The sequence below is a fragment of the Bufo gargarizans genome, chromosome 2 (genome assembly GCF_014858855.1).
Source record: "Bufo gargarizans isolate SCDJY-AF-19 chromosome 2, ASM1485885v1, whole genome shotgun sequence".
Taxonomy (NCBI): Eukaryota; Metazoa; Chordata; class Amphibia; order Anura; family Bufonidae; genus Bufo; species Bufo gargarizans.
The window spans coordinates 267,672,149-267,688,850 of NC_058081.1; the positions used below are offsets into that span (position 1 = coordinate 267,672,149).

At 43.4% G+C, this 16,702-nt stretch overlaps 1 protein-coding gene across 5 annotated transcripts in view; it reads left to right on the plus strand.

The window, feature by feature from the left end:
• The window catches only part of CADPS2 (calcium dependent secretion activator 2), a 605,828-nt gene that overhangs the window by 501,090 nt on the left and 88,036 nt on the right, over positions 1-16,702 (plus strand). For 3 of the 5 annotated variants that reach the window (XM_044280279.1, XM_044280275.1, XM_044280277.1), the window contains one exon: positions 16,115-16,129. The exons of the other annotated variants lie outside the window; for them this stretch is intronic. In XM_044280279.1, coding sequence (XP_044136214.1) covers positions 16,115-16,129 — 15 coding nt within the window. The remainder of the gene's footprint in view (positions 1-16,114; positions 16,130-16,702) is intronic. 5 annotated transcript variants of the gene reach the window in all.

Genomic DNA, 16,702 nt, shown 5'->3' on the forward strand with positions numbered 1-16,702 from the left:
TGGGAGGCTGTGGTTGCTGCTGCACGCAATGTTGATGGTGAACAGATCAAAACACTGACAGAATCCATGGATGGCAGGCTTTTGAGTGTCCTTGCAAAGAAAGGTGGCTATATTGGTCACTGATTTGTTTTTGTTTTTGAATGTCAGAAATGTATATTTGTGAATGTTGAGATGTTATATTGGTTTCACTGGTAAAAATAAATAATTGAAATGGGTATATATTTGTTTTTTGTTAAGTTGCCTAATAATTATGCACAGTAATAGTCACCTGCACACACAGATATCCCCCTAAAATAGCTAAAACTAAAAACAAACTAAAAACTACTTCCAAAAATATATATTAAAATTAATCCTCAAAAATACAACTTGCCTAATAATTCTGCACTCCCTGTATGTATGTGTGTGTGTATATATATATATATATATATATATATATATTATGTTTTACTACTTTTTCAGCATAAACTCACTTCAGCATAGTCATAACTTTTTATTTTTTCACCAATGTAGCTGTGTTAGGGCCTGTTTTTTGTTGGAGAGGCTGTAGTTTTTATTGGTATCATTTTTTTTATACAGATGACTTTTTGATCACTGAGGTGACAAAAACAGCAATTCAGTCATTGTTTTCTACATTATTTTTTTATGGCGTTCACCTCATGGGATTAGGAACATGATAGTTTTATAGATCAAGTCGTTATGGACACTGCGATACCAATTATGTATAGATCTTTTTTATTTATTTCATTTTTTTAATGACCTAAATGAACGGATATGAGAAAAGCCAATTTTTTTAATTTAGGTTTTATTTTTTTACTTTTATTTTTTACACTTTTTATTTATTTATCAAGATTCATTTGGATCTTAAAGATCCAGTGGGCCTGATGGCTATACAGTGCATTGCAGTAGTCATCTATTGCAATGCACTGTATAGTCTGTATTACAGTTACACTAAGGCTGTACATTTCAATCTGGTCGCCTTTGTAAAGCGCCCGGTTGCCATGGCAACCAGCGGCCCGCTGTCATCACAGCAGCGGCAGCCCGATGGAAGAGGGAGGGAGTTCCCTCCCTCTCAACCACATGGATGCCGTGGGCAGCTACTGACCGCAGCATCTATGGGGTTAAACAGCCAAGATCGGTGCCAGCATCAATCTCGGCCGTAGCAGCAGAGTGTCAGCTGTAAGTTACAACTGGCACTCTCTGCTGATGGCAGCGGCTCCGTTCCTGAGCCGCTGCCATCATAGATCGCAGAGAGTATCAAGCTCCAGGGGGGCATCATGAGGCAATGGGGGCCACTAAATTACTGGGGGGGCAATGTAAATATCAGGGGCAATGGGGGCACATTGGGGATCTTACCCGATTTCAGGCTTCCTGTAAAAAGCTTTCTGTGTAGGGAGGAGGTGTTATCAGCGACTGACAGTTATCTCTCTATGCACGTGTATTACACAGCCCGATGTGGCATACAATTGTCGGGAGGAAAGCGTTCCCTCCCGGCAATCCCCTGCGGGTATTACATGCAGCGATCTACTCTGCAGCATGGGGAGGAGCGATCGCTATGCCATCACTCGTCCCCATGCTATATCGTGGCAGCAGATTGTTAATAGACACCTCGAACTGCTGCTTGCAAACTATTTTTTAACATATCAAAATATTTGAATTGCCAGTTGATCGAGCATTTGCTCGTTCATCGGGCAATTGGTGTCAGTATTACACTACCTGATGCTCTGTAGCGAGTGTTAATGCAAATTCTCATTAGCGATTATCTGCTAAAAACTAAAAATTCGGACAGTGAAATACAGGCTTTACATACACAATGCTATCAATCACTGATAACACCTTCTTCCTGTTCTGATGCTGTACTTTACAGGAGGTGGAAAAGGCAAGCATATAAATTACAGGTTATATTGAATATATCAATCTGCTCAGCAACTCCTGCTCTATAACGTGGTGCTTCAGAATGCAATGCATTTTGTGGTGACAGGTCCTTTTTAAATACCTCATATTATATTGACTTTCCTCTAAACTATTAGAGCAACTAAGGCTCTGTTCACATTAATAGTGCAGCAGCAGCTTTATTGTTCTTCTCACTGTCAAAAGGATGGTGTCATGATAGGTAGGTAAGCGGGGAAATAACCAAACACGGGAAAACAAACAGAACAAACGACTAGGCCCAAAAGCTAGGGAGAAAAGGGTCACCTCCTAGCGATCCCTAAAAGCTTTCCCTAAAGTGCTGTGCCCATGTGCATACTCTTAGGGTGGATATGCACATGCCCTCGTGCCTAAACCTAAACACCCTGGGCAAACCCTAAGCAGCAGGGAAAAGGGAAGAGGCAACCTGCTACTTCAAACCAGGAGGAAGCAAGCGTCTCCCTAGAGGCCTAGATAAAACACACAAAGGGAAATAAAGGAGAGGACTTATCTTGGGCAGAGCTGGAGCAGACGATCCACAACAAATCAAGAGCTCCCAGGAGAGAACTATAACCCGCACCGGCCACTGGGGGGGAAGGAAGGCTAAATAGCCTCACTAACAATGAAACCCAGTACACCTGAGGGAAGGTGGATCCTGCTCAAACCCAAATCAAAACAAAGAAGTCAGACATGTGCAGCCAGTCTGACAGATCTCCGCACATTCACAGGGCAAGGCATGACAGATGGAAGCACAAGGACCCTGTTATATATTAATAGGGTGCATCAGGCAGCAATGGTATCTGTTCTTTGCCAGATAAGCCAGTCACTGCATCATCGTTTCTGTCATAAACAGAAAGCTCTACACGGATGCAGTGGCATTTAAAAGTTTGGGCACCCCTGGTCAAAATTACTGTTCTTGTGAACAGTTAGGCACTTTGAAGATGAAATGATCTCCTAAAGGCATGCAGTTAAAGATGACACATTCTCTTTGTATATTAAGCAAAACATTTTGCTTTTTATTTTTTTTTATTTCTATATTTAACATTTTCAAAATAACAAAAAACTAAAAGGGCCTGAAGCAAAACTGTAGGCACCCTGTATGGTTATACCTAGTAGCAACCAGGGCTTTGCACAAGCAAAGCTATATTGCTATATTTTGGTGCCTCCCCCCCCCCCCACCCCCCCCCATGGAGGGGGTGATGTGACATGGGGTGGTATGAGGAATGTGACATTTCTCCCCCTCCATGTCACAATTTCTCCCCCTCCATGTCACAATTTCTCCCCCTCCATGTCAAATTCCCCCCCCCCCCCCTATTAATGTTGTGTAAAAAAACATTATGCTCACCTAGCCCTGGTCCCGTCTGCAGCAGCTCCCCTTCTCTGGCCTTTCCCACTCAGCCAATCAGTGGCCGCAGCTGTGTCTCGTGTTAGGCCAGTGATTGGCTCAGTGGGAAAGGTCCTCAAACTTGTTGGGAGCCCAGAGAGAAGATACCAGGACCACACAGAGAACAGCCGGCGGCACGCAAGTGATTTATAAAAAATAAAATAAAAAGTTTCATTTTTCCGCTCAAACATATGGGGGAGATTTTTAGATTTTTTTTTTTCTTAGAGTTTTATCTAAATATATATAGAGTTGTATATTTCTATATATTGTGGGGATTTGCTCTGGTAGACAGGTTAGCAGACGCAGTATAGAGGCAAGGAACCAGGTTGTAAATCAAACTTTAGTGTTTTATTCACACTCAGCAAAACATAAGTCATGGTATTTGTTCACACACAGCAAAAACAAAACAATGTTCGCCTGGAATCCTAGGTGTCGGTTCACACCTGGCTGAATGCTCAGCCACAGAATAGTTCACTGGCAGGCTTCCAGGTGGCCTGCACGCCTGTTTGCAGTCTTCAGCCTAGAGGACTCCACAGCTTCACTGTCAGATGGAGGAAAGTCCATGCCACCTGATAGTGCTGACTGCTTCTATAAACCTGCTCGACCCGGAACGTGGGGAGTAGCCACCCACCCAGCACTTTGCCTACTCCCAGTAAGAGCCGTCCCGGATCAGCTTTACAGCCATACTAAACAGCTGAATTGTCAGACTGCAATCTGCAATAATGACACTTCAGGGGGGAAAAAAAAATAAAAAATGCTCTTACCTCACCGAGGCCAGAAACCTCGGTGACACTTACCATCCATCAATGATGGTCTCTTGTTCCTTCCTACATACCTCCCCCCTCTGAGGGGTGGACACACATTAAACAGTGTTCCACCGAAAATTAGAAATTTTGCAAAGACAGAAACCACAGGGTGACCTGGGCATTTCTGTCCTTGGCCTGGCTCATCCATTTGAGAGCGGAGTAGTCGTTCAACAGACGAAACTTTCTCCCCAACAAATAATAGCGGAAAGACTCGAGTGCCCACTTGATAACCTGGCACTCTCGCTCCACTATATTATACCTGGTCTTGGCTGGGGTAAGCTTCCGGCTGAGGAAGACAACTGGATGCTCCTCCCCATTGAGCCCCTGAGACAGTACAGCACCGAGACCCACCTCGGAGGCATCAGTCTGTACTATAAACTCCTTTTTGAAGTTGGGCGTCACCAAAACCGGGGACCCACACAGGGCCGATTTCAAAGCGGAGAAAGCCTTTTCAGCCTGCTCATTCCAGTGGATCGTCACGGACTTGTGTCCCTTCAAAAGACCTGTCAATGGTGGGGCCATTGTGGCAAAATGGGGGACAAACCTCATACAGTATCCCACCATTACCAGGAACGACTTTACTTGCCGAGTATTGACAGGTCGGGGCCAATTCTGAATTGCCTCAATTTTGTTCACCTGAGGTTTGATAACCCCGTGCCCAATTACATACCCTAGGTACTTGGTCTCTTCTAACCCTATCTAGCACTTTTTTGGGTTAGCGGTTAAGCCAGCCTCCCTAAGGGAGTCCACTACAGCCTGTACTTTAGGTAGGTGACTTTCCCAGTCGATACTGTGGATAACTATATTATCCAGGTACCCAGAAGCATACCGATGATGTGGACCGCGTACAATGTCAATTAGCCTTTGAAACGTGGTGGGAGCGCCATGTAGACCAAAGGGTAATACCTTTATACTGATACAGCCATTCTGGTGTGATGAAAGACATTTTTTCCTTGGCAGCATCCGTCTGGGGTACCTGTCAATACCCTTTGGTGAGGTCCAAAACAGAAAAATACCGGGCTTGGCCTAACTTCTCAATAACCTCATCCACTCGAGGCATGGGATATGCGTCAAACTTGGAAAGCTCATTAAGTTTGTGGAAGTCGTTACAGAAAGTCCCATCCGGCTTGGGTATTAAGACTATCGGACTAGCCCATTCACTTTTTGACTCCTCGATGACACCCAGTTGTAACATCAGCTGCACTTCTGCCGAGATGGCTTGTCACCGCGACTCAGGTACCCAGTATGGTTTCAACCGGATTCTGGCCTGGGGCTCAGTTACAATGAGGATCCCTCAAGTGTGATACAAAAAAATGGGCGTACACATATGTGCAATGCGTACGTGCTATTTTAGTCTGCAGGCCACACAGGAACTTTCCTTCAGCTCCAAGAGGTGGTTATCAAGGCCCTAATTTTTCAAACCCAGGCCGGGGAGGGTCCCAGTACTTCGGGAAGTCATGGTGCCCGTCTTGTACCATGGCAACATTTTCCAGGTCAAATCCCCCAGACAGCAAGGAAAGGAAGGACCCAAAAAAGATGCAAGGTGAGTTCCAAAAGGGGGGGTAAGGAAAGACACCATTTACTACTGTAAAACCTGCCCTTAAAAACCTGGCCTGTGCATGCAGGAGTGTTTCAGAATCTACCACTCATCCATGGAGTATTAATTTAATTTCATCCTTTATGCTCCCTGTAATATTTCCACTTTATATCTCTGATTTAGTCCACCTCGCTTGCATATCCACTTTCCAACAACCACTACATATTCTTTTCTGTGAGACAACTGTTAGGTCAAAAGAACCCTTTCTACCACTTAAAATGTTCTTGCGGGAGTGCTCTTTCCAAAATGGGTTCACTTCTTGGGCTTTTTATTTTCTGAGGACCTTAGGAATTTTTGTTAATGCGACATGGCACCTAAAATCCATGTCTGCCAATTCAGGCCAGCCAAATTCACATTTAGCTGTTTGGCTGCTGTGCGCCCATACAGCAGGCTATAAGCACATATGGGGTGTTTCCTGATTGGGGAGAAAATGGGGACCATATACTGGGGTGCATTTTCTCCTTTAACCCCTTGTGAAAGTGAAAAATTGGGGTCTGCTAGTAATTTTTCATTATTACAAATGTGTGCTTTGAAATGCTTTATCAAGTGTTTCTGCATTCTGTGAGACACCTGTTTCCTGAAAAGTACCCTTTCTACTACGTAAAATGTTCGTACGGAGTGCTCTTTCCAAAATGGGGTTACTTCTTTGGGTTTTTAATTTCTGGGAATCTCAGGAATCTTTTAAATGTGACATGGCACAAAAAACATATTTTGCACTTTGCCTCTAGAACCCTGCTGTGCGCCAATACATCATTTTTTTGAGCACATACGGTGTTGCCGTATTTGGGGGGAATGGTTAACAAAATGTGGGATGCATTTAGTCCTGTTACCTCTTGTGAAAGTAAAAAATGTGGGTTAAAAGCAACTTTTTCTTGAAAATCTTTTAATTTTCACAGCCAAGCGTTTCCTAAATCTGTTAAACGCCTGTTGGGTTCAAGTGTCTAATATGTAAGCCCCAGAAAGTGACTGAAACTGAACTAGGTCCTGAAAAATTGGGTTTGGGAAATTTTCTTAAAAATCTTAATATTTGCTTCTAAACTTCTGAGCCTTCTAATGTCCCAAAAATAAATAAATGTAATTTTTAAAATGATCCAAATATGAAGTAGACATATGGGGAATGTAAAGTAATAACTATTTTTGGATGTATTACTATTATAAAAGTAGAGAAATAGAAATTTGCAAATTTTTCCAAATTTGGTGTAAATTGTGTATCTTTTTATAAATAAAAATGAAATATTTTGACTCACTTTTACCACTGTTATAAAGTACAGTATGTGACGAGAAAACTATCTCAGAATGGCCTGGAAAAGTAAGTGTTTTAAAGTTATTACCACATAACATGATATATGTCGGATTTGCTAAAAATGGCCTAGACCTTAAGGGGTTAATGGTTTGTTCTTTTCATTAAATTCTGTGACCTTTTTTCTCCAAACATTCCTTTGCTCATTGTGGCCAAAGAGTTCTATTTAACCCTGTCTGTCAAAAGGCCTTTATTCCAAAATTCATCAGGCTTGTTTAGATGATGTTCTTATTCTGAATTTTGTGGTAAAAGGTTTTCTTCTGTTGACTCTTCCATGATGGCAACGTTTGTGCAGGTGTCGCTGAATAGTAGAACAATGTACCACAACTTCAGTGTCTGCTAAATCTTCCTGAAGGTCTTTTGCAGTCGAGCATGGTTCTGGTTTGCCTTTCTAGCAATCCTAAGAGCAGCGATCTCTTAAATTTTTCTTAGTCTTCCAGACTTTCTTTTGACCTCCGCTGTTCTGTTAGCTGTCATTTCTTAATTACATTTCAAACTGAAGAAATGGCAACCTGAAAATTCTATCTTCTTATAGCCTTCCCCTGCTTTGTGAGCCTCAACCATTTTAATTTTCAAAGTGTTAGGCAGCTGCTTAAAAGAACCCATGGCTACTGTTTTTTGAGACATGGTTAGAAGAGTCTGGATATTTCTAAAGCTTTTAAAAAATATATATTTTATTAGGAAATGTGTTTATTTTTTTACTAGAAAACGGTGTAAAGAGTCTTCTTAGCAGCACTGTAACAGTGTTGCTGAGAAGAGCTTGTCTTCAGCGTTTAATGAACGCTGAAGATGACTAAGATATGTGGAACATACAGACAGCCCCTTGGTCACTATATGTGCCCTTGCATAATATGTCTCTGACTGTCAGCCTTATACATGTCTCTCTTCCCTGTGCTTCTCTGTTAGTTATCGAGAACAGGTAACAAAGAGCAGAATTGAACAGCAAATTGCCTGTAAGACTAGAATAATGACTCTATATCTCTGAATACTTACTGTCAGCGCCAAGCGCTGGCAGTCCCATTCATCTCTCTCTTCCCTGTGCTCAGTAATAGTGTTGGGCGCAAATATTTGATTCGCGAATATTAATCGCCAATGTCGGCACTTTTGGAATTCGAAAATGTTTAGAATATAGTGATATATATTTGTAATTTAGAATATTCTAGATTTTTTTTTTATCAGTAACCTCCCTTCTTTCTTGTGGGCCAATGAAAAGGCTGCAATGTCTTTGTCTGAACTTAGCAACATCCCTAGCAACCAATAGGAAAGTTGCCTACCCCTTACTATATAACAGGAGTGGCCAACCTGCAGCTCTCGAGCCGCATGCGGCTCTTGACGTGGACATGGGAAGTAGCTGCACAGCCTAATAGAGAACATGGCATGCGCTGCTCTCAGCACGTACCTTGTTCTCTTCACTAGTCCCTCCCTCTCCACTGTGGCGCCGCTGCCACCAATGGGGAGATAGCAAGGATGAGAAGGGGAGCGGCTGTGGCCACTGCGCCACCAATGAATGTAATAAACACATTAATTCAAGTATAGGAGGCAGCGGGCAACGGCAGCAATATCACATAACTGGCACCCGGCCCCAATAACAGGGCATGCTGAAATCCGCTGAAATTAACCCCTCAGGTAGCATACCTGAAGGGTTAATTGCCGCGGATTGCATGCCCTGCTATTGAGGCCAGGTATGTGATACCTTCGCTGGCACCCGCTGTCTCCTATACTTTAATTAATGTGTTAATTACATTAATAGGTGGCGCAGTGTGCCCCCCCCCCCCCAGTATTATAAATTCTAACCATTGGTGGCGCAGTGCCCCCCCCTCCCAAGTATTAGTATCATTATTGGCAGTGGCCACAGGGTCCCCTCCCCCCCCCCTTTTCATTGGTGGCAGTTCCAATCGGAGCCCCAGCAGTGTAATCCTAGGGCTCTGATCTGTTACCATGGCAACCAGGGTGCTACTGAAGCCCTGGCTGCCATGGTAACAACCCTACTGCTGTTTGTACTATGCACAGGGCAGCAGGGAGAGTGAAGTCCTATTCACCCTAATAGAGCTCTATTAGGGTGAATAGGACAACGGTTCTAGCCCCTAAGGGGGCTAATTGTAACAAAAAAAAGGGGAAAAAAAGACAAATACTAAAAGTTTAAATCACTCCCTTTCCCAATTTTACATATAAAATTTACAAAAAATAAAAAATAAACATTACATATTGCTATGCCCGAAAAAGTGTGAACTATTAAAATATTTTAAAAAAATCCTATGCGGTAAACGCCGTAACAGGAAAAGAAAATCACAACCGCACAATGTATATCTTGTGGCTCCTGGTAGTCCTGGTGGGCTTTTTGTGTCCGTAAGGTTGGCCACCCCTGCTATATAAGAACCTGCCCAGCAGCCATTTTCTACAGTTTTTTTAAGTTCTGAGTGAGACAGCAGTGTCATTGCTGTGCTCTGTGCTTTCCACACTACATTAGATAGTTAGATAGCTAATATATATATATATATATATAGTTAGTGGGAGACAGTGTAGGTTAGATCCTGATATAGTGTAGCTGTTGCAGTGCAGTGTGTTAGGTAGTGTGATAGGTTCTGCTGTCCCACATACATGCAGACCTGCTAAAATATTGCGCCAAAATATTTGCATCATTAGTGCTGATTAGCGCAATCGCGAATATATTGGAGCACTCTAACTGCATATAAAGCTATTTTTAATGTTCTGCCGTGCCAACCATTTTCTCCAGTCTCAGGAAACTTCTAGCAGCTTGGAAAATGTAGCAAAAATGACCCACGCCTGTATTTCGCTCGCATTATGCGAATATTACATTGAGTATTTTTTTTTTGTTGCAACTTTTTTTTTTTTTTTTTGCAGTGGAACTCTATGGAGATGGATGTCACTGTATGCCATCTGTCTGAGGCATCCATTAACGTATACGTTTTTTTGTATACATTAAACGTATGACAAAATCGTGATGTGAACCCAGCACTCAAAGGAGATAGAATGGGACTGGCAGTGCTTAGAGCTGACAGTATGCATACAGAGACATAAGATATATTTCCTGTCTTTGCTAAGTGCTGAAAATTCTGTTCTGCTCTCTGTAACCAATAGAGAAGCACAGGAAACTAAAAATGTACAGAGCAGCCAGGTGACAGCACTGGCAGCATGTCACATAGGCAGGTACATAAGCAAAGAAGACATATACTAGGTAGGCAGTGGTTGGGGTATTAAACTAAGAGGTAGGCTGAGAAGACTGCCACTAATGTAAGAGATCACTCTCACTCAGGGGGTCTCAATCGCAGACTTCTCCTCTGACGACGGATTTTAAGCTCAAAAGGTGCTATTATTTTCACACTTAAGCACCATCGCACACATAAACCTTGAAAATAAATACCTGCCTGGCTGGGCTGTACCTAATACACATATTGTCTCTACCTCACCTATAGTACCGTTCACACAGGGGATTAGATCCGGCTTCCTCAGCCATATACGGTCCAGCAGCCTCCAGGCTGTGACCACACCAGCACCCTTGGGGGGGGAAATGGTCCAGAAGTCCTCCCAAATCTTACCGTGCGACCCTCTTTCTGTAGGAGTCGCTGGGCCCCCCCAAACTTCACACTTTACAAAGCCTTGTGGCCCCTCAGCCCTCCTGGCTGAGACTACACAGAGCCTCTCGGGCTTCCTCAGCCTTTCTCCCCCTCTCTCATACACAGAGGGTTGTTTTATATCTCCTTGATTACAAGCAGCAGGCCTCACCTGCGATCACCTCCGGCAAAAGACAATACATGTAGTGGAAGGGTGTGGACTGGCAGATCCCACTACCAAACCTATCCCCCTGTCCGCATTAAATCCAGCCCAGAACAACATCTAGACAAAACTGTCTCAGCATACTACACTACACTGAAACCACTGCAGCTTTCTGGATTTGTTATCTCACCCAGCTGAGGTATCTAGGTGGGATATACATGCCTTCCAGCACTTATAGTGTACACATCACCACAATGTGCACAGTCTTCTTCAGTGCTAAGTAGACCCTGAAGGCGGTCTCTTCCTATGTTGATTCAGAGTTTTAATAAGGAGATTCTATATACCCTGCTTTCTATTAAAAAATAATCACTTTTCCCTAAAAAGGTATATTCCAAAAATGCTGATCAGTGCATATTACTATCCCTACACTTAATTGATAAACTGAAATGACAGTAAGGCCTCATGCACACGACAGTATTCTTTCACGGTCCGCAAAAACGGGGTCCGTGATCCTTAACCGTTTTTTCTTCCGTGGGTCTTCCTTGATTTTTGGAGGATCCACGGACATGAAAAAAAAGTCGTTTTGGTGTCCGCCAGGCCGTGCGGAGCCAAACGGATCCGTCCTGAATTACAATGCAAGTCAATGGGGACGGATCCGTTTGACGTTGACACAATATGGTGCAATTGCAAACGGATCCGTCCCCCATTGACTTTTACTGTAAAGTCTGGAGTCCCTTTTATACCATTGGATCTGAGTTTTCTCCAACCTGATGGTATATTTTAACTTGAAGCGTCCCCATCACCATGGGAACGCCTCTATGTTAGAATATACTGTCGGATATGAGCTAGATCGTGAAACTCAGATCCGACAGTATATTCTAACACAGAGGCGTTCCCATGGTGATGGGGACGCTTCAGGTTAGAATATACTGAAAAACTGTGTACATGACTGCCCCCCCCTGTTTTTAACTCATTGGTGGCCAGTGCGGCCGCCCCCCCCCCCCTCCCTCCCCTGTAGTTAACTCATTGGTGGCCAGTGCGGCCGGCCCCCCCTCCCTCCCCTGTAGTTAACTCATTGGTGGCCAGTGGGCCCCCCTCCCTCCCCTGTAGTTAACTCATTGGCAGCCAGCCCCCCTCCCTCCCCTGTAGTTAACTCATTGGTGGCCAGTGGGCCCCCCTCCCTCCCCTGTAGTTAACTTGTTGGTAGCCAGCCCCCCCCTCCCTCCCCTGTAGTTAACTCATTGGTGTCCAGTGGGCCCCCCTCCCTCTGCTGTAGTTAACTCGTTGGTGGCCAGTGGGCCCTCTCCCCTCCCTCCCCCTCCTAATTAAAATCTCCCCCCCTATTATTGGTGGCAGTGGAGAGTACCGATCGGAGTCCCAGTTTAATCGCTGGGGCTCCGATCGGTAACCATGGCAACCGGGACGCTACTGCAGTCCCGGTTGCCATGGTTACTTAGCAATTTGTAGAAGCTTCATACTTACCTGCGAGCTGCGATGTCTGTGTCCGGCCGGGAGCTCCTCCTACTGGTAAGTGACAGATCATTCGGCAATGCACCGCACAGACCTGTCACTTACCAGTAGAAGGAGCTCCCGGCCGGACACAGACATCGCTGCTCGCAGGTAAGTATGATGCTTCTACAAATTGCTAAGTAACCATGGCAACCGGGACTGCAGTGAAAACTCGCCTCTGAAAAAGCTTTTATGCAGACGGATCTTCGGATCCGTCTGTATGAAAGTAACCTACGGATCACGGACACGGATGCCAATCTTGTGTGCATCCGTGTTCTTTCACGGACCCATTGACTTGAATGGGTCCGTGAACCGTTGTCCGTAAAAAAAAATAGGACAGGTCATATTTTTTTGACGGACAGGATACACGGATCATGGTCTCGGCTGCAAAACGGTGCATTTTCCAATTTTTCCACGGACCCATTGAAAGTCAATGGGTCCGTGAAAAAAAAAGGAAACCGGCACAACGGCCACGGATGCACACAACGGTCGTGTGCATGAGGCCTTACACTTTAACACAGATTAAAGCAACTCAAACTTTCAAGCAAACTCGGACTCCACTTTATTGATAAAAGGTCCAGTGGTGTGAAATCAAGTTACCAGCCTGGTCAGATGAGAATGGTAACTGACCAGGTTTGACACTTGCTGCTTTCACACCACTGGACCTTGATACACTGGGCTGGTCACATGATGTCTCCATACCACTGGACTGTTTTGAGTGGCCTCCTAGTGAGCCGATGCATATATCTTTATTTGATCTATGCCTGTGCATTACAGTGGCTTCCATGCCTGAATCATACTGTCTTAATTGTGTTCTGTGACTGCTTATCCTGGTTTATTGTGTTTTGAACAGTCTTCTGGATATTCTGACTGTGGTGATTGGGGGGAGCAATGGCATATCTGATTGTGACACTTCTACTATTAGTCTCTTAACACTTTGTATCCATCTAGGACTCATCTATTTGTCCTAGAGAGGTTAGTCTAGGACCTAGGTGATGATTACCAGTGTAGCATCTATTTTTTTTTTTTTTTACTGTTTTTAAAGTTACCACTTAAAGGTCCCCTGATTAAATCAACAGGGATAAATGCATTGGGACAATGTAGGGTTAACTAGGGCTGTCCAGGGGAAGGTTCCTGTGTAGGGTTCACCCACAATAAGGGTGATTTCCTTTGGTCAGGGGTAGCTTGGGTAGTCTAAGGAGAATATCCCCTCCCTGACATTTCTCTGCTATACCTTTTGGCCAATCCCCCTGTTTAGCCTTATTTTTCTTTTCTTTTTTTTTGCCAAATTGTTTGTGATTGTGGGCGCTTCTCTCTTTAATCATGTTTATCTATTATTATGAGAACAAGAAAACACCCCCAATACAAATATTCCCCCTTATGTGTGTCGGTACAAAAAATGTCCTCTTAGAATGCATGCCAGTACAAAAAATGCACACTTATAATGTATACCAGTACAAAAAACACTCCTTTATAATATGTGTCAGTACAAAAAATAACCCTTATAATGTGTGCCAATACAAAAATGCTCTCTTATGTGTGCCAGTACAAAAGTGACCCCTTAGAATGTGTGCAAGCACAAGAAATACCTCCTTATAATGTGTGCCAGTACAAAAATTACCCATTATAATGTGTGCAACTACAAAAAATGCCTTATGTGTGCGCCAGTACTATAAAGGCCTCCTTAGTGTTTGCCAGTAGAAAAAATAACCTCTTGTAGTGTGTGCCAATACAAATGCCTACTTATAGTGCTCCCAGTAAAACTAATATCCCCATAGAGACCTAATGGATTGCTGCAACAACAAAAAAAAACGCAAATACTTACATCCATGCCACTGTCAACAATGAAGTGCAGGACACATACCTCTTCAAGGCTGAGAGTCCTGAGCTGTATCCTGCCTGGCTCAGGCGGCACAATGATGGTGACGTTATCACTCCGCCTGTGGCGGGCTCTGATGGGCTTTATCGCTCCAGTACCCCACCAAAGCATTTTACTGTATTGCAACGGTGATACAGTTGAATTTCCGGGAGCCAATACATGACACGTTAGAAGGGGGCCTGATGCAAATGTACCATTTGCCCAATTGTTAAAGTGGCCCCGAGTGCATCTATAACTGTGGCACAAATGTAGCTCAATTTGCTACTTGTGGTTGTAGAAATGTTTTCTTAAGGGTCCTTGTTTAGTATGAAAGAGGCTTATTTTATTAAGAAAAGGGGCATAACCGAAGTAAAATTTGCACCATGGTATATCTGACTGTGTATTATTTGGTTGAATAATACACTAGACCAGCCTATATGCTGCCATTAAATAGGGCTGCGTTATGTTGATGGATCCACTTTAATAGAGTGCCTATTGGAGTATAGCTAAGCTAAATACTGAAAACTGTTTTGGCAGTGGGTGTGGAACTGCAGTGCTAACCAACAGATTTGGCATTGGGCTGAACCTAAGGGCCTTATCCTGGCAGTTCCCTGGTGTTCACTCTTTAACTCCTATACAGGGATCTAGACTTCGCTGAAGTAGTCTCTGATGGGTTAATAGCTGACCCGTGGAGGTCAGAAACTTTGGTGCAGAGAAAGGCTGAGGCCATAGCTGGTGAAGTGCGTGCGATATGGTAGAGAATCCAAGATCAGGGCAGGCAGCGCAGGATCAATACGGGTAACAGGCACAGATCGGGTCAGGCAACAGAGGGTCAAATACGGGTGAATGGGCAAGCGTTCGGTATAGAGGTGGGCAACAAGGTACAGCACACCTAGTAGAAACTTGGCAAGCTAAGAGACCTATTACTGAGGCATCCTCCCACTGGGAAAGGAGCCTGAAGTACCTAAGAGGTGCAGGCCGTTGGCTGGTGAAGATTGGGATGTGTGCTGGCTCTTTACAAAGGGGCACAGGCTTCTTTAATAATTATTCACATCTTTGTCTGTGCAATAGCTATTCACATCTATGCTAGCATAGATTTGCACTATCATTTATACCAGTTTCTGGTGTAAATTGCAGTAAATATGTCTAGCTTTGGAAAGGCACAGCCCCTGCTCTAAGTCCCATTCGCTTTTTTCAAAAAGTGATGAAGCCAGCGAACAAAATTTGCAGATCACCCATAATCACAAATCATTTTGAATGGATTTACCCTTTGAAGGGAATCTTTCAGCATTATGACCACGCTAAACTGCTCCCAGCACTAGGTAGGGGCTGAAGAGAAGTACAAACAGACCTTTTGTGTAGTTTTTATTATCAGGCGTAGTGATGATATGATTTTTTTTTATTCTGATAGTTTCTGAACCTTAAGGACACTAGACACTGAGCTTCAGTGTGAAGTAATCTCTGCTCTCTGCATTGGGCTGCTTCACGGCCCTTCCTTCTGTTCTGGGTGACGGCTGTGGTTGTCTCCCGTTTGGATGATGCTTCTGTTACTCAGAGCAGCAGAAACAGGTTGTGAAACAGCTCAGGGCAGAGAACACTCCACAGAGAAGCTTCGCCTCCAGTGCACTTGCAGCAGCAGAATAAAACTTCATATTCACACTACCTCTTAAAAAAAAAGCTCAGCAAAAGGTATGTTTGTACTGCACTGCCCAGTACCTACATTTTGCCGTTCACAGTTAGCATGGTTAAAACCGCAGACAGATTCCCAGAAATATTTACTTCAGCATGTTGCACTGCTTCTATTTTAAGTTTCTTCTTTTCTATTAAGTTCTGTGTATTTCTTTTTCTTTTTATTGCTCTTTTTTTGTTTTCTACTTTTGTGATTGCTTGTGTTTTTATAATAACAGCATCATTTTCATTGCCTTGTATTCATTTTTCATTATTTTTCCATAAATCACTCCTGTTTTTGTGTTTGTGCCTTTGGTGTCCTGTTGTTGGTCCTTTACATTGCAACATCCAGTTTTCTAAACAATGGGTAAGTGCTTGCTTACAGTCCCTAATTTTTTAAGGCAGTGTGATGGAGTATGTTCGATAGATAAAGACAGATAACACAGTAAATGAATGTAACTGCCTGAAAAGTAAACACTACAATCTGTTTTACAGGTAAATGATAAAAATTTGGACAACCTGCCCTGAATATAACCGTATCAGGCAAATAGTAGTAATAACCCAGGGTACAGATGGTCCCCTAATAGATCGTCTGTGTAACCCCATGTCTACATTTCCCTGGTCATCACAAATTATGTGATATATATCCCACCTAATTAAGTGTGGGGAAGGGGACAATCTTAACCTGAGTTCTGGGTGTACTCACTAATAATGTTGCAGCAGAGATCAAGTGATTTGCTCAGTTATGAACCAATCCCCACTGTTCTAGATATCTCTTCTCACAATAAGATGGCAATAGGGAAAGAAACTGCTCAAGCCAAACTCATTAAGTCTGATCCTTACAGCCATTATAATGGTCAGAACTTAGATGGTTTACATCAGTAATGAGCCTTTCTCCCTGAAACAAACAGCTAATCTGTATCTTGACCAACAGCCCTGA